The 21,367-nt window shown below is 43.7% G+C and overlaps 1 protein-coding gene across 1 annotated transcript in view; it reads right to left on the bottom strand.

The window, feature by feature from the left end:
• Positions 1–21,367, bottom strand: part of Fras1 (Fraser extracellular matrix complex subunit 1) — a 420,836-nt gene that overhangs the window by 103,377 nt on the left and 296,092 nt on the right. The window contains exons 30-33 of the mRNA XM_006975359.4: positions 18,370–18,523; positions 12,754–12,941; positions 8,762–8,878; positions 1,516–1,630 (exon numbers count right to left, since the gene is read on the bottom strand). Of these exons, the coding sequence (XP_006975421.1) occupies positions 1,516–1,630; positions 8,762–8,878; positions 12,754–12,941; positions 18,370–18,523 (574 nt within the window). The remainder of the gene's footprint in view (positions 1–1,515; positions 1,631–8,761; positions 8,879–12,753; positions 12,942–18,369; positions 18,524–21,367) is intronic.

The raw sequence follows: 21,367 nt of genomic DNA, 5'->3' as shown, positions 1-21,367 counted from the left end.
CATGGGAACCTGACTTTGAACCCCCAGCACCCATGGGTGAGCGTGATAGCACACATCAGTAATCCCAGTGTTGGGGAGACAGATAGGAAGAATCCCCAGGGCTTGCTGGCCAGCCAGCTGAGGTAATTTCCAGGTTCACTGGGAAAAACTGTTCCACTAATAAGGTGGATAGCAAGTGAGGAAGATACCTACACAAGATGCAAGCACATCTGCACACACCTGAGCACATATACATAATATGTACACACAGATAGATACATAGAAGGATACGTATATACATGTATATATACATACACACATATGGGGGCGGGACTCAAATAGTCTTCAGTGGAACATACACTATGCATGGTAAGGTGGAAATCACTGCCACCAATGTAGTTCAGTGCACATACTTTTCCATAAGTGAATGGCACACTACTGTCACTATGAACCTTTCAACTTAGTTTCAATACAAAGGTCAAGAGGTCCTTAAGACAGGGGCCCAAACTGATCTTCTGATGAGGTGCCAAAGAAATATTTTTCTAGACTTCCTGTTAATTTCAGACACCCCTCCATTTCTGTGACGAGCCCAGCAACAAAAGCATGGATCTTGACTATTCTAAGACAGACCCAGGCTTATAACTACTACTCAATTTATGATCAATGCCTTCATGGCTACAATTCAGAAACTTTGCAGGCATGGAACTTCTGCTGTGTTCATCTCTCATGGCTTATTTAGTCTCTAGAGGGAGGCACATGGTCTCAGTGTTGAACTAACTCACCTGAGATGGGTGCATTCTGCAGGAAGCAACCTAAACCAGCCTGAAAGCTCACACCCTCACACCATGGGAGATCCTCTAGATACAACTTAATATCTTTTCATTTCCTTAGCTTTTATCAAAGGGCAAAGGAGTTTCATTATTACATTCTTTTTCTTCTTGGGGATGTGGTAAAGAGAGTAGCTTCCTGGTTGGAGGCAAGAGCAGAAATGCCTCTATGGAGCTGGTCTTCCTACCATCTCTCATGGGAACAGGCTTGTTAGTTTAGCCCAGTATTAAGATAACTAGAGGCTGGACTGAGGGCAGGCCCCTTCTGGCCTCTGACTGTAGTTACACATTTCTATTTCTTCCTGTGAGAAGACTGATCTATCCACCAGCACCAAGTACATGTGGCACAGCCACCTTTGGATTTAGACACAGCCTCTAGTCCAAGGCACTCGCTCATTTTGGTCCATTGGCCTATCTGAACCCCTTTAGGGCCCCAATAAGGCAATGTGCGTGTATGTCAAGTTCTGCAAGTGACTAGGAAGGGACATTATATCTGTAGGTCAGCTCTGTCAGAACCCAAGCCAACATGCATTGCACTTATCTCTTCTAAAGCAGATGACATGAGTGTGGAATGTCAACATCATTTCCTTCACACACCTTGCACAAGTATCACTGGGTAAAGAAGCAAGCAAAGCCCAGAGTTTTTAGGACTGGTCCAGAATCCCAAGGCAAGTGTGTCACTCAAAAACACCTTCACAGCACATCTTACCTTGATTTGGATGCAGAGGTACGGTGATATTGTATATAATCTTCCCACTGGGACTCTCTGAGTTCACGAAGGATAAGGAGTGAGGCTGAATGACAGTTAGGCCATCTTCCCGAGCCTGGACGAAAGGGAGAAAGCAAGAATTAAAGACAGAAGTATGATGATATCAAGAGCCAGAGGCAAAACCAAATCTTCATAAGAGAACAAAACCAAGCTGGCTCTGGGCTTTTTAAATTCGTCTTATTTGGCAAGATCTTCTCCAGGTTTAGACAAAGGATCTGGTCTCTCACACAATGAATGTGGCCAGCCTGGAAACCTTGCAGGTGATCCAGATGATCCAGGCCTGAGCAGGTTTCCTCACCTCTGACTGCTTCCTCCTCCACGGCCCCCAGGTTTATGTCAGAGCATGTTGTGGGTGTCCCAAGGTGATTGTAGTTTCCCCAGACGGGGCCGGCGGTAGAACACTTTGAGGAATAAAGCACCATGGATGGTAATTCTAATCTCCATAGCTAGCTCACCACATCTTTGCTCCTCTAACTTCATGGGCTCCAGGTGACTCTGGCTAGCCATCTAGAGAACCAAGCTGAGAGGTTGAAGTCTTAGCCCCACGAGGCTCTTTGGAGAACTCCTGGGCCCCAAGCCTTGCTAATGGGAAATGTTTGGCATTCTGGATTCAAAGGGCTAAAGATGAGTGCAGCCAGCACAGCAGCGCTGACCCTGGGACAGGAAGACAGGCGAATGCCCTGGGAATGCGAACGTGGAAGACCTGGCCACGCCTCTCACCAGCCATATGGTGGTGTGGGTGGGGAAGAGATCTCCCCCACCCCAACACCCCTTGTCTCCTGTTGCAGGTAGGAGAGATGGCCCTGCGGTCATAAGAGCTCGAGAGCTGTGCCTGGCCCTCGCCAGCTGCAGGACCCAGGAGAAGTGGCCCCTGCATCTCACCTGGGCAATACAGCAAAGCTGGCCTTGATGATGTAGGTGTGGAACAGCAACCCTGAGGGCACAAAAGCCAGAGCAATGGCTGCTCTTTGCTGCAAGGGGGTGAGCTAGCTGGGATAATGTTGGGGAGCTCACCCTGGCGGTGAGGATGGGGGAGAGCTGGCGGGCTGACCAACCCTGCTACTTCCCAGGCCCAGAACCAGGTTGTAAGTTGACCCACCCCCTCCATGACCCGCAGGAACACATAAAGGGGCTGGGCCAGGGCAGACCCAAAGCTGCAGGATCTCCATGACACAGGGCAACAACAGGATCTCCAAGAGGAGTCCCAGTGAGGGCCCAGCATCCTTAGTGTAACAGACACCAGAGTCCTCCAACCAGACCGATGACTCTCTTCAATGAGCACTTGCAAGTCAATACACACGGACAAAAGAGATTACTGCGTGACTCACTGTGTCACACTACAGCTTCTGTGATGAGATTTTCCCTTCTTTTTCTCTTAAATTTTATTTTTTTTGAAGGGGGGGTTGCAAGGGCAGAGGGAGGTTATGAAGGGACGGGAAATGAATGAGATCGAGATGCATGACACAAAGAATAAATAAAAAGAAAGTTAAAAAAAAAAAAAAGACGAGCCCAGCTCCCACACCCAAAGTGGCTAAGCCCCTTACATTCAGAAACATTTGCTTATTAAAGGATATGAAGATCGCCTCTCTTACCTCTGTACCATTATACTGTCCAGAGGACTAAATAGCGCTGTTCCCTGCTACCTTTAGATAATCAAGTGGAGCAATACTGACTGGCGTGTGCCTGCAGTGTCCACCATCCATCTACCTGCTCATACCCACACCTCCTAACAGCAGCAACCCTTAGCAGCCCAAAGGGCAGGACTCACTCTCAACTTCTACGTGGCAGTAAGTTGAGATCAGCCTCCACAAAAACACAGTGTACCAAGAAGTAAAGGGAACAGTCGTGTGACCTGGGCTTGGCTCACAGGTGCCATTTAAAGATAGAACAAAGTAGCGTGCCCACTGCAGGCGCCTCCTGACTGACCCTGAAGGTAGGTTAGAGTCTGACACTGTCTCGTATCTTCAAAGCCCCGCTCCTTTCAGAAGGAATTTCCCCATTTAGAAGAGGATTAAGTGGGGCTCGCTCCTGCTCATAGGAGGGTGTGGTATTCTTATTTTTAACCATAAAATGCTGAGGGCTGCAGTTGCTCTGTAATTGTCCCAAAGGCATAGCTATCCCAGGGCGAGGCCGCAGCTGCAGGTTAGGACAACCTCCTACAGTGAAGAGTCATATTTCAGGCCCTTGCACAGGTCTAGAATGTAATGAGCAAGAAAAATTAGAATTTGCATCAGCAGCTGGTCTCTCCCACCCTGCTATGCTAACATAAAACAAGTAAGGACAACAAATTAAAAATATATGCCCCATAAAAGATGTTTACAGACCATCCACGTGGGGACAGATATATGTACAAGAAGTACAGCTCCAACACCCTGTCAAGTATGGCTTGGCACCTTCCAGTGTCAAACCCACTGTAATCAAATATTCTCAAAGTGCCATGGAACATTTCTGAAAATTCGGATGTCCCTAAACAATAAAGCGATAAGAAGATAATTGTTACAGATATAGAAGTACCGACAAGGGAAATAGGTTTTAGCCAAGACAACAGACATTCCATTTTGGAATTCAAAGATTCCATGTATTGACTAATTAAAATAGATATTATGTAGAAAAAGGGAGGACTTAATTTTCTAAAGCAATATTGAGGCTGTTATATATCAAACTAGTCAATTTTAATTATTTGGAGTACTCAATATTCATCAATTAAACACACCAAGAAGTGGGAGATTAAACTTCATGGAAATAATTATAGAAGACATCTTTTACAACATCTGGCCAAAGATTAAGAATAATGGTTTTCATCTTACTCACATCACCTCTGACTACACCCAGAATCCAAACTCTCTCTCCCTGATGTCGCTGCTCTGCTCGGGACCAGCCCCTCCCTGGTCCTCACGTGGGTCCTCACAATGGCTTCACACTGCTCTCAGCTTGACTACTGGCTGATGTTGGATCTTGTTCCTCACCTGCCATCGCTTTCTATGGTATGCAGTATAGAAGTCTGGTTCTCACAGTGATCTTGGGTCCACTGCATGATCGAGACACCTATTATAAACTCACCCCAAACTCAGGCCGCCCTGTCTCCTGACCTCCGGGAAAGGGGAGGCTGTACTCTTAGAGCTCTGGTCTTTCTGTATTCCCATTGGCCATGTCCCTACATCTCTCAACCACTAATTGCGTTTTAGCTTTTTAACCATCTTAACCACTTCTAAGTGTAGAGTAGTGCTAGCTAGAATTCATGTTGCTCTACAAAAGAACCCCAGAATTCTGGCACCTTAAAAAACTGACACTCTGTATTCACTGAGCGGCGTCTCCTTCATTCCTTCTCACCCCTGGAAACCACGGCTCTGCTTTCCTTTCCCAAGAATCTGACAAGTCTCCATTGCTGTGCAAGGGAGCCATGTCTTATTGGTCTATTTTGTTCTTGGCGTATTTCACTTCACATGTCCTGGAGGTTAATGCATGGACCTTATTACAGGATTACTATTATACGGCTGTACCATGTTGTCCTATAAGAGTGTACACACACACACACACACACACACACACACACACACACACACACACCACATCTTCTATATCTGTTTATCCATCAACAGACATTTAGGTTACTTCTATCTCTTGGCTCCTGTGAAAAAGTCCACAGTGAGCATTCAAGGGCAAATGTCTTTCTACAGGCTCTCCCTGACTCAGAAGCCATAGTCTCAGAAGCCATGGGGTTCATGATGTAACCTGGTTGGCTATTTATTTTCCTCAAAGGTCCCATCCAGATGCTCTGTGGCAACAATAATCTTCCTAAATCGATCGTTAAAATTCTGGTCATGGCTTTTCCACTGTAAAGGCTCCAACAGTCTTTTGGGACAAAATGGAAACCCCCTTTATCCTTAAGCTCCCCTTCAGTCTGACCGTCCATTCCTCTTGCTTTCACATCTAGCAGCTTAAGCTCCGGCCAACTGAATGACCTGCAGTTTCCCCAATGGCTCATGCTTTGTCTCCATCCTTTTTCATCTGCCGTTCCTGTTGTCCAGAGTGAATTGCCCATTTTGATTTCAGATTAGTAGTTCTTCAAGCATGGTGATCTGGGCAGCAGGAAACAACCACTGGGACTTGCTAGAAATGCAGATTCTTGACGCTCCAACCAGACTTACGGAATTAGAAAACTTGGAATGAGTTCCAATGTACTTTAAGAACTCTCCAGGTGACTCCAATACATACTTAAGTCTGAGACCTTAAGAACCCTGATCTAGAAATAATTATACTCTACAGCTCAGCTCCTCTCAACACTCCTCTGCTTCACCGAACAAGGCACCCTCCTACTTGCTCCCCAGTGGTTGCTCTGCTGTGGCACCCATCCCAGGGTGATTCCCCTGCTGATTTATCTGCCAGGCTCCTCCTAGATGTGAAGATCCTTCAACTAGAAACTGCGTTTTAAGGTCACTGAATCTCCAGTGTCTTCTTCGGCACTTATCATGGGCACTCAGAAGAATTAATGAATGAATAACTGTAGGAATGAGAGGTAGAGACTCTCCTTCCAAACACATCTATGAAATGCTTGTATGAAATACATAAGAACATTTCATCTGTATTTACCACATGTCTTTACAATTTACCAAATATGTGCAAAGTCTAAGTGTTTAGATGAATCCAAATCACTGAACTGAGCCTCTGTTTCTGTCACACGTAGCAAGTGTGCCCTACAGTAACAGCCCTAATTAACGTCAACAGGAATATCAACTCTGTATATTTTCAGTAATGTACACTAAACAACATTTTACAGTAAACTGACTTTTGAGAGATCCAAGGTTCGAGCAGACAGACCTCATCTGCAAATGTGCATGCAGAGACTAAAGCTGAAGCAAGATGAAGTCTCCTTAAAAGACCATGGCAAAGCCAACGGCACCACCTCCATGGCTCCTGGCCCATTTTTTTTTCTCTTCTAAACTCAAAATAACAGTGCTTTGCATTTGGCAAGAAATGTGTATGCACATTTTTCTTTACAGTTTAGAGAAAATTCTGATCCAAGTTCCTCCAGTCAGAATGATGAATTATAGACTTTATAATGCTGCTGAATTATGATTTCTTTAAATTACAGTTTATGCTAGAAATGCCGATACCAGCTATTCATTAAAAACTTTCTACTTTCACCCTTTATGTCTCTGCCATTCCCCAGCCCCATAATTTCTGAAACTATCGCTGTTCTCTTTGTTGTGGCCCAAGGCTGATGCCCTACCCTGGAGTGTAATTATGTGGGTGCTAGCTAACACATGGACCCATAATAATGAATTTACAGGGGTTTGCATGCTCATAGCTCTGTCTGAAAGAGCAGTCTGGCATTCCATCTACCCTAGACACAAGGTTACAGTGCACTTTGTACTTCCTACTTGTCTTTACTGAGCTTTATAGGCCAATCCAGGCGACATCTTCCTCCAGGCATATCCAGCCTTTGCCTCTACAACATGATGTTGACATCTATAACATCCATGCTCAAGAATCATTCGATCAAGTCATTAGAATACTGCAAAGAAAATCTCGATGGTTCATGTGTAAAGAGATTGGTCACAGCTCAGGATCCAAGTTCTCAGCACAAAGGAGATGTATTTCCCGGGAGGGACAGATGCTGTGGATATCGCTCTATATAAATAAAGCACTGATTGGCCAGTGACCAGGCAGGAAGTATAGGCGGGATAAGGAGAGAGGAGAATTGAGGAAGGAGGAAGGAAGACCTTCCTGGAGACCGCCTGGAGCCGCCGCCAGGACAAGGAAGATGTAAAGTACCGGTAAGCCAAGAGCCACGTGGCAACTTATAGATGAATAAAAATGGGTTAATTTAAGATATAAGAACAGCTAGCTAGAAGCCTGAGCCATTAGGCCAAACAGTTTAAATAATATAAGAGTCTGTGTGTTTATTTTATAAGTGGGCTCTGGGACTGGCGGGACTTGGTGGCAGGAACTAGAGAGAAATTCTCCAGCAACAGACAGAGGGCAGGGACAAGGAATAAAGACAGGAGATAGAGGAAGAGGGAGAAGGGGAAAGGAAGCAGGGAGAGGGGACAGGGTATCTGTCCTGCAGAGACAAAGGACTGCCCCTGGATAGAGAGGAGACTGATGTGTCACATAGGAAAATGGCGGTTTATAAAGGTAAAAGGGGAAACCCCATGTTAGGATGAGGTGGGTAATTGTAATAGGGCATGTCAATTAGGTGAGCCAAAGGGGGCTTTTCATTGTTGGACTTCAATACTTTGATAGCTGGACCTCAGTGGTCAGCCTCAGGAGGAGGAAGTGGACAAATAAGGGAATGGACCTTGGTGGCCAGCTTTAGGAACGTCATCTAACAGTTTTTAGCAAGACAGAGGGAATGGGGGAGAAGGGCAAGGCCGGCCGGAGCCATGTTTGCCAGGCTCGAGCTGGCCAGAGTTCCTTCATTATGATTTTGTGTTTGGGCTGCATTGAAAGCTGTTCCTAGCTACATGCACCCCATGGGCCGTGGTTGGACATGAGTGCTAGATCTTTCCATGGGCCACATTCCTTTCCACAGAGCACACAAGGCCGTCTGGAATTGGGTGTCATGAGCGCCGCATCCCCACTTTGCGTTCCTCATGGCTCCAGGTGATTGAACTACCTGCTATTTCTCAGCAATCATTAGCTTTCTCACCTCTGGGTCCCCATGTGCTCTGAAAGCCCTTGGCTATCTCTCCTCCACTCTACCTACCTTCCTTGTTCTAATTTTTATTTGGATAATTAATTTCTACTTATCTCGCTGGACTCAGCACTGACTCCAGGAAGCTCTGACACTAGAAAATCAGCTTCTTGTAGAGCTTTACAACATGAAGAACAGCTTCTCCAGGTAGGGGGGTGCTATAAACAGCAGAAGAGCCAATACCTGGAAGTGTTGACAACATGAAGTTTCTTTAAGGACTCAGGGAGGGACACTGTAGCTGAAGGGAGTCAAAGGGCGATGGTGGATGGTCAAGATAGATTCTACACAATCTTCTTTTTTTCTGAGGGGACTCTAAGCTCCTTCTCTGGCTAGTGAGAAATGACATTCAGGGCTGTTCTAGCTGGCTTTGGGGTCTAGGTTTGGGCCAAGCGTGTACCACATCCCACACTAGGGCACTGGCTCACTTTGCTTCTGCAAGAGTGTGTGCTTCGTTCAAGAGGAAAACATTCACCCTCCCACTCAACTCACGGTCATGTGGAGAGATGTCCCCAAGGAGAGTCTGGGTGCCTCGGGCGCCTGAGGTAAGATCGCAATGTTGAACGTGTGACTTTCCAGGTGGGCCTGGGCATCAGTGGCACTAGACACCTGAGAAACAAAATCGTCACGGTGAGCCTTTCATCTTCTACTGAGAAGAACCTGTTCATATGTATTTAGTCCCCCCACCCCCAAACCATCTGCCCTTGAATTCTATATGTGCCTACATCACAATTCTAATTCTAGTCTTTGTATTTTATTGCTAATCATTTACTGATTATAATAAAGCTAAATAACCATTTAGGCAGTTCTTAAAATCTATGAAAGCATAAATAAGAAATAAAATATAGAATTTCACTACCTAGAAAGAGTGACTACTAACACATTGAAGCATTGCAGATTAATCTTTGTCTGTGATATCTGTAAACTCACATGTACCTGAAATTCTCTTTGTTTAAACCAGTCCTATGATATTTTGCTATAGTATTAAACATTATTGAGAATGGATAACTTTTATGGCTATAGAATGTGTTTACTGGGCATCTATAACATTTTTTTAACTCTTTAAAGATTCCTTTAATCTTTACCCAGCATAGATGCAGACACCTGGACAATTAATCATACGCCTTGGCCTCCTTGTTGCACATTAGTAACATTTATAGTTAGGGCGATGGTCACAAAATCAGCTTTTTTTTTTCTTGCTTCAAAATGCTGAAAAATGTCCTGAGGATAGTAGCACAAGCCTGTAACGCCAGCCCCAGGGAAGCTGAGATGCAGGGACGGTAAGGAGGAGACCATACAGAGCTAACTAGTGAGACTTTATGCTAAGAAACAGGCCAAAACCCCCTCTGTTTTTCTGCATCAGTTTCTCGAGCTCCCTCTCAGGACTTCTGAACTGTCCCTTAAGTCCCCAGGTCTCCACCGTTTCCCAAGTCCTGCCACGAGAACTGTTGAGCCTTGTGTCACTGCGAGTAGCGTGTGTTCCTTACAACAGAAGGTGGGGTACTGTGCTCGACACCCAACAGGAAAACCAGCTTCACAGCCTTCATCTAGATTATGTCCAACGCCTGCAGGCAAGTTCCAGGATATCCAGATATCTTCAAGGAGCTGTGAATCTTACATCATTGCTATAAGTGTTTTTTTTGATTTTTGTTTTTGTTTTTTTTGAGACAAGGTTTCTCTGAATAGTTTTGGTGCCTGTCCTGGATCTCGCTCTATAGACCAGGCTGGCCTTGAACTCACAGAGATCAGCCTGGCTCTGCCTCCTGAGTGCTAGGATTAAAGGTGTGAGCCACCACCACCTGGCAATAAGTATTAACCAATGACCACAGTTACACTTTACTGATCATCTGGTGTGGACTCAGATCTTATTAGCTGCTTTTCAAAGGCAATTTTCCCATTCCCCATAAAGCAATACAATTACTCCACTTCATACAGAGGAAATTGAAAATAGAAAAAAAATAGAGCAATGTCTCAAAGTCTGAATAAATGAGCCAGTTTGGTTCACAATCTTGCCACTTGCCAAGATGACTCACTTTGGTAGACTTAAGAAATTAGGAGTGTGTGTGTGTGTGTGGGGGGGTATTTCCTTCTATCATTAAGGCAAAGAAACAGCATTGGTCAGGTTGGGAAACACAGCACATTAACAGAGCAAGTGAATCAATGGCTTCCTCGGAAATGCGCTGATAGTGAAATACCACGAAATACAATGTTGGTCTTTTTCAAACCACAGCCACTGAAACTGCGTCACCAGGATCTGAATACACAGCTATTTTCTTGCATCAAAGATGACTCTGGATGCACATGCCTTCTCACTAGACCGTTGGGTGATTAAAAATGCCAGCCATCTTCCATAAACCCCATCATACATGCGGAGTAACAGACGGGCTGCATTGATGGCTCGTGACAGCACATCAGCATTAAAATGAAATTAAATCTATGCAACTCATTACGCTACAGTTCCTGCTTTAGAGGGGAAAAAAAGGAAGGGGAAAAAAAAAACCCAACATTCTGACAGTATCCTTTTGGTTTAAAATCGTCCAGGGACACTAAGATGATACATGGGAAAAATTATTAACCATTTAATTTAGCACATGGATAAAGTGTCTGTGCATTTCAGATCAAATATGAAGTATGCCTACAAAGTAAGGAGAACTTAAAAACAGACAACAACACGTTTATGCCCAGGAGAGCATCATCTCAGAGTCACTCCACACATAGAATAAATATGCTGTCCCTGTTCAACCCCCTCCCTCCCTGAATGCTTCCAGAGAGAGTCCATAAATATTTTTTTTAAAAAAGAAAGCTCATTACTTCATCATTAATCTCTTTAACCAGAAGTAGTTACCACCCTTTGACCTAGCACACCACAGGTTGGATAAGTTGGACGGTCTCTGGCTAATTTGTTAGACTGTAAACCCACACTCCTGAAATGATACTGTCATTCCTGAGGATATGTTTAAAGAATATCACAAATACTTTGAAAGCTATTTCAAGTAGGAGTTTATCAGGTTTTATGTAAGCAGTGTGAAGACTCTACAAGGACCTACTTTCCAAGTAATAATGTTCAGTCGTATGTCGTAAATCTAGTGAGCAAGTAAGTAAGTTTGTTTGGTTTGAGGCTGGGCCTCATGTAGCTCAGGCTAGCCTCAATATTGTTATGTAGCTGATACCCTTGAATGCCTGACCTTTGCACCGAGGATGTGCTGGAGGTATAGGTGTGTACTGGCACATCTGTTTCAGGGATTCTTTCCCCCCACCCAGACCAGTACTTTTTAACTTATTTTTCATTATTTCACTTCACTCAGTAACAAATTGCAAAGCAACCTGATGTCACTTTGGGCAGGTGCTTAGTATTCCCTTCTAGGGAGAGACTCCAATAGTGACAACACATTGTCTTGACCCCTGTGAAGGGGAAGGCAGAACTGTGGGTTCTAGTTTGCTGAGGTGACTTCTTTTGATTGAGGTCTTCGCCTCAATACCGGCTCATTCTCTGAGGACTGCCACCGTCCCGGGTGCTGAAATTGAGAGGTTAACTCGAGCAGAGGGCACAGAGCATTTGCTCGCTCTGGGGCATTCGGTGTGCTGAGAATAACCTCATTTTAATAGTTCCCATATTCCCATCAACCTACTCTTTGGAAAAGCACTGATTTGTACAATATAAATTAACCAGGCAACAAAAACACACATGCCAGGCATTAGAAGTGGAGTGTATGCTGAGACAAAAGGAAGGCCTGTAACTGGAAGGGCATGCTTTGGGCACCACAAGGAACGTGTGTATTTCCTTATAGAATTCTGTGTCCTGCTCAAGCTCACAGTCCCTACTTCCTTAATGTTTCTGCCTAATTTTTCTTTCTAATCCTCCTTGCCCTGGGTTTGCCTAATGTTACTACTGTTCTTTGCAAAGCATCGGCCTGTGTTCTCCTGTGTCTCCCCAAGGGCTTTAGAATCCACCAGTCTCCCCTTCTTGCTTTCCTTGTGGTTTGCTGGACTCCTGAGTCAAACATTTGGTCCACTTATTTTTGTGTTCTCCTGCCCAATAATAAATGGTACGTACCATTTTGTAATCAATTTTCTTTCGAATACAGTTTTGTGCACACTTCACCTAAGTCTTCAAGAGTTGTCTCCCCCACAGTTCTCAGTGGTTCACTGCTTTGATTTCCTTTAAGAACATCTAAACTACACCAAGTGGTTTAACAGTCTTGTTTACTTTTTGTTATGATTTTGTTTATATTCACAATCACCAGACTGAACCTCCTATTCTTTTCTATTCTTCTACAGTTCTCCTTATGAGGTAGTCTATCACCAATCTTAATAAGAGATAACAGCAGACCCCTTAGGTAGTACCTATTATTTTTCCCCCAAATAAACACATTTTACAAAACTCTTAATGCGATTAATCATGCCACCCTCTCCTAGACAGGCAATTGAAGAAAATGGCCTGCATGGCCTCTGAATAAGGACAGTCCGGATGTAGACAGAGGTACCTGGAAGTGGAAGGAGTCACTCTGGGCTGCAGCTCCTAAGTGTCGGTACCACACGATGCCATCATCGATGTCCTGCTGGGTGAAGGTGCTGGTGGGGGTTGCCATCCTTCCATCAGGCAGGTGCTGGCCTTCTTCAGCAGGACTGGCAGGGCTGTCTGCAGGTAGATTCATCAGGAGGACCACCTCCCCTAGGGAAGCACAGGCCGCACCGTTAGCTCTCTGGGAAAAGCAAGCTGGAGATCTCCTTCCTTCCCATCACTCCTTCCTTACAAACTGAAGAACTGTGTATCTAAAGCAAACGTGAGGATGCTACAGAACGTATTAAATATCACTGCATTCCCCTCCAGACACAGAATTCCCAGTCTCCAATAGCCATGTAAAGGCAATTCAGGTATAAAGTTGCTGACTAGTATTTATTAAAATTACATAAGAAGATTCAAATTACAGTGGATGCTACAAATAGACACATACTGGGCTGTGAATGTATTAATTTCTATATGGAACTTTTTATGTAACTCAAAATGTGTTCTAAACAACAGTTTTAAACACAACAGAGAGTGAGTTTGGTGGGAGTTATTCCTGAGACGATTCTGTCCAGTGGAGACAACATTGGCTGACACTAGGAGACGTACAGTAGCTCTTCCCAGTGTCGCAGTTCAAGCCCAGCTCTCTTCTCCCAGATGCCCAAGCTTACTCACACGCCTAGGCTCCTGTGCTCTCATGTAATGTAAAAACAACTTAGACTGAACACCCCAAATCTAAAAGCCCACAATCCAAAAAGACCCAAGATCCCAACCTTTCTGAGTGCTACCATGACACTATTGGAGAAAATTCCATACTGGAGCAATCTCACATAACAGGTCATAGTCAGATGCTAGGAACATTAAGAATACTGTAGAAAGTCACTTTCAGGCTATATTATACATGAGATATATAGGATGTGTAAGTGATTATGTGCTTAGATTCAAGTCTCATTTCCAAGTTATCTCATCACGTATTTGCAAATACTAAATATTTATCAAAAATCTGTATTTGAAATACTTCTGGTCTCAAGTATTTTGGCCAAGCAAAATGCTCATCCTGTTGGACACAAACTTCAGAGGCACTTAGAGAGAAGTCTGGCTACTCCCACTGACACCTCTAGACGTCCATGTGAATGATGTCAGCATCTCCCTTATAGATAAATATCTTTGCCTTAGAGAAGTTCTGAGACCTGCTAGAGGTCAGCAGATAAGCAGGGACTTGAATTGAAAGTTCATATTCTTGGCCATGAAACTCTATTACCAATCCTTACTGTTTTCTGTACATGTGTCGCTTTTTGTCTTAGCATTTTTCTTGTCCTATATTTGGTACATTTTATTTGAAAAGAAGCAAGGAAATCTAAAGCCAAACACCACCCACCTGTTTTTAATGCTTATCTCTCACCTAAAGCTACTGTCATCTTCAGGTGAGATCACAAATACAGAAGTGTTATAGAAACAATTAAAATTTCACAAGAATATGCCCTAGCGTGAAGACCAGACAGAGAAACGGATGGCCTTCTGAAAGCGGGCTGAGTTCTGCATCTAACAAAGCTACTCTGCCATTTTGATGGTAGGAGGGACAGCAGTATGTGTGTGTGTGTGTGTGTGTGTGTGTGTGTGTGTATGTGTGTGTGTGTAAGACAGAGAAGGGGGAGCAAGAGGCAGGGAGGGAGAACACAGAGACAGGGACAGAGAATCTATTTTTAAAATGTTTTGTAGGCGGATGCCCAATCTTAATACACTAGGCATCCTGGATAACTGACAGAGCGTTGCTTTTCTCAAAACTGGTAGCATATTTTCATTACTCCAGAGAAATCCATCTTCTAACTCAAAGTAAACACCCATTCTAATATTTATACGCACTAAATTCAAGTTAAAGATGAGCCAAACGCACTGGATGGTAATGAAATACTGAAAGAGGAGAAAATCATCCCCACTCTGGCTCATAGAACCATGTGAGGGGATAGAGTCACACTAGCTCTGTGTCATTGTTCATCTGCTGCTAAATAAACAAGTCTATCAGGGATCTCTCCGAGTGAAAATTCACATTATAAGATGCTCTGAACAGACACAGCTTCCCAGGATCAGGCCTGTTCAGGAGTGGCAGTACAGTTGTGAAATACTCTGAAAGGAAACTGCCACGGTAGAAACAAAAAGAGCTGGACAGAAAACATCCCACAGCTGATTTCCTAGCTGCTCTGCTCTATAACAGTAAGGCCAAGCAGATTTTCCCTAACAACGCCTAATGAAATAAATACATTTCCAACTAAAAAAAAATTATTTCCATATGACACAGGTCCACAGGTATTGTAGAATATGACTAGCTCCAACAATTTAAATTTAGTGGTCTTTGAGTATCTTTTAGGTACAATCTACTAGTAGGTCTTTAAGAGTAGAGGACCCACAGAGAATCCAGATGCAGTTTCTATTGCTAATGCTGCAGATCACCACCAGAAGCAGTGGGGAGCCACTGAGAGAGCTTCTGCAGGTGAGTGATGTGCACGAATTTGGAACATGGAATTGTGTGACTAGAATACAGATGGTCTACAAGAATTGAAAATACTGTTAAAGAGGCCACAGTTTATTCTATTAAAAATGACAACACTAGCTAACATTTATATAGACTGTTTAACCAACTAGATTAGTACATAATCTAGTGTTGAGACCAAGACCTGAACTAAGGTAACAGAGACACAATTTGCAAAGAGACAAGCAGACAGTGGGAAGATAAGCAGGCTGCCAATCACAGCTCTGGAGACAAGAGAGGATGGAGTGAAAGTCCATCTTGTAGGCCGAGTGGCTGCTACTGATGGGCACAGTACAGAAGGACAGGCCAAGTGCATTAAGGAAGGAGAGTTCACCACTGAATACACTGAAGATAGGCAGGCACCTTGGGAACACTAACTTGAAAAGACCAGGGGAAATTTCGAGGGCTTGGTGCCACACTCACAAAGAAGGTAAAGCTCACATTGTGTGTAGTTCCTAACCACGGCTTTCACCATGATAGTACCAAAAAATGGAAGACACATTTCCAGTGCAAGGTTCTATGCTTGAAAACCAAGAGTCACTTCTGTCTGGGATTTATTGGATACTGCAGGTTATGTTTAATGAATAATTTTAAAAAGAGAAAAATTAATGTTATTAGAATTAAAATCTCACTTGAATCTCCATGAATTATGTTGGGATTGAGGGCCATTTTTACTATACTTTCTTATAGTATGATAAATAATTTAGAGTTATAGTGATTTAGAATAAGTGATATTCTCTCAAATGATGCCCAAGAAACTTCAATAGACTACTAGACTGCTTTCAACTCTACAAAGGCACTAAGGATACACATGTCAATCAACTGGTTGAGACCTATTTGAAAATAATGGTGGGTCTGGAAGTGGTTGAATTCTGTTTTTTTTGTTTGTTTGTTTGTTTTTGTTTTTGTTTTTGTTTTTTTGGTCCCCGTCTCACTCTGTGTAATCCAAGCTATGCTGGATCTTAAACTAGTGGCAACCCTCCTGCCTCAGCCTTTCAAGTGCTGGAATTACAGGTGTAACTATCATGCAGGCTGAAGTGAAGCTCTTCACACTCACACCATCCAAGGGGTTTGCGCTCAGTTCCATTCCAATGTCAGTTCTCCACAAAAGGTTTAAAGCCACATTAAAGGTTCTAAAGTGACTCGGGAGCACATGGCAGCCAGAACCGTGAGGTGAGGGCCACAGGTGAATCTCACCGGGACAGAGAGAGGGAAGCAGATTTGTGTTCTGTGGGTATCTGGCTCCCACCACCCTTTTCACCCTTGAAGGTTCTCTAAGGTACCATGATTAGATTATTATTAACAGGGAGAAACATACATACAGAGATTATGTTCGTGAGAAGTTAATTAAGAGAGTTATGGTAGAAAAGGTTCTAGTAAAGTACTTATTTAGCTGAAATAGCAAACTTTCATCTGCTTAAAAACCATTTAATTCGATGTTGTTCTGTTTAATGTTTAATGAAATACTGGGCTGTTTCTATGGAATCTGGGGGCTTAATTTCTGGCTTTTAATAATCATAATAAAGTTAGGGGATTTAATAAATCACCAGAGTCAGAGGCATTTAGAGATGAAAAGGCCTTAGAAGTCACCTCGCTCAAACTCAGCAGTTCACGTGCACTGGCAACAAGGCGTTCATTAGTTAAAGATGGGAGGAGAATAACTGTAGTGGAGAGACTGGGCAACGGTCCCCTTAATCACGTGATTAAAGTTAATGTAACCACAATAAAACAGCGACATCATGTATCCCCAACACAATATATCAAATGCAGAAAAAGTACACCCTAACCCCCAAACGAGAAACAGACCCAGAGCAAGCAACAGTAGTCCACAGGTACATGAACAGTTCTCTTCAAGAGTATTAGTCAAGGGCTAGAGAGGTGGCTTTCTGCCCAGGCATGAAGACCCAAGTTCAAATCCCAGCACCCATGTTAACGAGCGAGTCATGGCCTCAAGCACACCTGTAATCCCAGCACTGTGGGGGTGGAGGCTTGCTGGCTGCCATCTTAGCCCCAAACTGTGAGCATCAGGTTCCAGAGTGAGTGACAGGGGCGGACACACATTGCCCTCCGCTCGCCTCTGGGCAAGGGCAAAGACTGCTTCTGCTGCCAGCACTCAGAAGCTTCACTTTGTTCTTGAAGAGTCGCTTATGAATGATACCTCAACCTAACTCTTGCCAGACGGCATTTACAGTTGATGTCAACAGGAACACCTTAGGTGATTACAGGTATTCTCTTTCTTGGAAAAGTAATAATGGTGAATATTGGAAGAATATTTCTGTGCTACTTCCTTTTAACCCTTACTAAGAGCCTGGGCTGGTAACATGGCTCGGGGTGAAGGAGGCTGCCAAGGAGTTTGATAGTCTGATAACTTTGAGTTTGACCCGGGGACGCACATGACTGAAAGAGAGAACGAACTCCCGTAAGTTGACCTCCAACAGTATGGTAGGCATGTATGGGCATATACATGCTTTCGTGGACACATATGTGCTCTTGAATGCACATAATAAATAAATAAATGCAAAAATTTTTAAATAAAAAAATAGGGAGTCTGAAGATGGGTCTGAGAGGATAAAGGCTGCATTTGAGAGCCTGGTCGTTGAAAGTCACACACACGTGTTAGCTTGGTGATTGTCAGAGACCTGCCACACCCTAATGTCAGATGCAAAATAAAGTTACACAAAACGAGTTTTATTATCTTAAATGTGCTGACAAGGTCCTCATAAGGGTGTACAGTGTGACAGCTATCACAGTCCCTCCATAGTCACAAGAGTGTAAAGTGTGACAGCTATCACAATCCCTCGGTAGTCACATGAGTGTAAAGTGTGACAGCTATCACAGTCCCTCGGTAGTCACAAGAGTGTAAAGTGTGACAGCTATCACAGTCCCTTGGTAGTCACAAGAGTGTACAGTGTGACAGCTATCATGGCCACTCTGTCCTTCAATGAGATGTATGAGGTATGAGAAAGCTCAGATTATCTCAATCACAGCCTTGCTGCAAGGCACAGGGTAACACCAAGTCCTAACCCCCGAGTGCAAAATGAAATCACACCAAAGAAACACATTTACCAAACTTGGGGTTGTCGTGTGTGATCTTGTAGATGATATCCTCGGCTCTGACACCTGGAGCTTGAGCCTGCAGGATTCGGTTGGTGATCTTCAGCATCCCCCCTTCTGGAACCCACACCATGGAGTTAGTCACAAGCCGCAGAGCTCCATCATCCTGGGATGAAAGAAAGATACAGCACTGGGTCCATACACATTCAGAAAATGCGAGTCACAGGGCGGATGGGTGCTAGAGAACATCTAACAAGAGCAGTCCACAGCACAGACTTACACCGTGGGCCACATGTGGACTCTGTGTGTGGATATGTGCATATGTCTATATATACTTAAATGTGGTCACAGTCTGTCTTTGCTTCTCATGTATCTTCAGTGAGTGACTTCTATCACTCAGGATACTAAGCCTCTCCATTTCTCTCTTCCATTTGTCTTCCTGCCTGTCTTTCGGTCCTCACCCACCACATATTATTTGCAAGTGATTCCTTAAGCACATACACTACGCCAGCTCCTTCACTAGAGGAAAGGAGATAGAAATACTCCAACAGCAGGGCGTGTAGCCTCGTGAGGGAGACAGGAAGAACAAGATGCTTCACAATGGCACTCTGTAAGAAGTGTGAGGAGGGAGTGTCAGGAAGAGAGAATGGAGGTCTCAGGAAGACGTTCCAAAGGAAACATCATTTCATTTTTTTGAATAACAAAAAAAAATGTGGCTTTCTAAGAAGAAAAGTGAGGCAACAGATTCTACACAGAGGGGCTTAGCTTATTAGTCAAAGGCAAAAATGGAGACAATATGCTGTGCATGGAACAACACGTCCAAATGTTGGGTACCAGTAGAGCTTAGTCAACTAGAAAAAGTGGGATCAAAGACGACAGCATCTTAAGGAAGACTAGGAGAAGCAACAGCAGCTGTGCTGAAGTCTTGATTTAACTTCCAGACCCAGGGAAGGAAACAGGAACGTTTAGGAAAGACAATGGGATGAGCACCATAATGAGACGACCAGCCTGCGTTAGAAAGATGGAGCAGATGGACAAGAAACCGCAGTGACTGACACCGGATGAAGGCGGAGTCGGAGAAAACACCTTACACATCCGTGCAAAGGCTCGGGGTAAAGAAGATGGAGGTCTGCAAGAGAGTAACTGCAGGGAAGGAAGAGTCGAAGTCCATGAAAGAGGCAGAGTCAACAGGCCTCAGGACTGATGGGAAGTGAGGCAGCGAGAGCTGGAGTATCCTGCCGGAAGTAAGGTCGGCAGCCCAGGGAAGGCAGCTGATGTGCTTAGTGAAGCCAGGGCCATTACAAAGCACTGCCAGCCCTGATGCACCCTCTTCCTAAGCCTCCCAACGGACATTTCCCCAAGAATAAGACAAGTGAGGCTGCCTGTGTTCTGTTCTCAGTTTGGTTTCATACTTCGCAAAGTGGAGAACTCAGTATTTTTAAATTGGGCATTTTGGAAGGGATGTCTTTTGAAATTACTGTTTCTTTTAAATACGCCACTAAACAACAGAGCAAACACCCTCTCAGGAGGAGATTTTTCAGATGGGGAGGTGATATTGTTCTGCAGTTACTTGACACTTGTATAGTTTACACCTAGAAGGCAGCCAAGGTTATTTCCGCCACACCCACACCCCCAAAATGGAGTCAAATGATGTCTAAGAGAACAGGGAAAGGTTCCTTCCTACTTTGGTTGATGTTCAGTGGCAAAATTCCAGAGAACTTTCCCCTTTAAAAATGGTTATAACATATTTACAGAAACATGAAAAGCACGCCTAAAACATTGCATATAATGTGTCCAAACTCTGAAAGCAAAGGTTCTCACTGCGACAGCTTTAGATATCATAATACACTTGGGCTTGGGGTTTCAAACTGCTAGGTGTCTTTCTAATAGAAGCAGCTTAGTCAACTTTGACTTTGGCTGTAGAGATAATTAGGCACCAATGACCACATGATTGGACTAATCAGACAGTGCAGCTTTCATATTCCAAGGCAGTGAGCACTGTGACCCCGGCACACATTCCCGGGCAGCTCTGTGCTGTCTCCATCTCCATCACCCTTTGTCATTGCCATTCTCTGTGGCTCCCGGGAAGATGCCACCATTTAGGGGACAGTGCAGCTTACAAGTCAGTGTTAGGAACAGTGTGCTCTGCAAGTAGCACCTGGGAACCTATTAGGATGTAAAACAAAAACAAAACAAAACAGCAACAAGAAAAACAAAACTCAGGTCCTACACTTGATCTGCCGAATAAGACTGAATATTCACTTTTTAAATGGCCTAGAAGACATGTAGGCATGCCAATTCATGAGGAGTACAGCTCAGGATAGATAGCAATATTCCGGATGTTTCTTCTAAAAATATAATGCCTCCATTTTTCAATTATTCTTTTCAGCAGTTAAGAAGAAAGGAACAATTACTCGGAATAAGATATATAATTCTTGACATCACAAGCTCGCAGAACAGAAGGTTCCAGTCTTTACGCTCCTACAGAAACTCTAATCTTAACAACTACCCACAAAAGGCAGTACTTTCACAGGAATCCTGGAGTCTAACCAAGAGGTTCCAGCACCTTGATGGAGAGAGAAAAACAAACAAACAAACAAACAACAACATCAACAACAACAAAAACAGAAACAAAAGAAATATACAAATTTATAGAGACAGAAAGATTAGACATTATCTCAAGATGGAGAAGAAAGGAATATAGAGCAATGATTTCCTAAGTACAGAATCTCTGTTTTGTGTGATGGAAAAGTCCTACAAATGGACAGTAGTATCACGACATAATATCATGAATGCAATAAATCAATACACACTAATGTAATTAATAAAAAAAAGAAATAAAAAAAAGCTTGGTTAGGCATTCTGGCCTATTCCTGCAATCCCAGCACTGGAGAGTGTGAGCCAGGAAGATTAAGAGTTAGAGACCAGCCTAGGTTACATAAAGAGACCCTTTTATGGTCTCCTTGAGGCTGTGTAGGTATTTCATGAAGCTTAAGAGAAAATAATGATG

Source organism: Peromyscus maniculatus, chromosome 10, assembly GCF_049852395.1.
Source record: "Peromyscus maniculatus bairdii isolate BWxNUB_F1_BW_parent chromosome 10, HU_Pman_BW_mat_3.1, whole genome shotgun sequence".
Classification (NCBI taxonomy): Eukaryota; Metazoa; Chordata; class Mammalia; order Rodentia; family Cricetidae; genus Peromyscus; species Peromyscus maniculatus.
The sequence above is the reverse complement of the archived record's forward strand: the minus strand, read 5'-3'. Positions and strand labels throughout refer to the sequence as shown.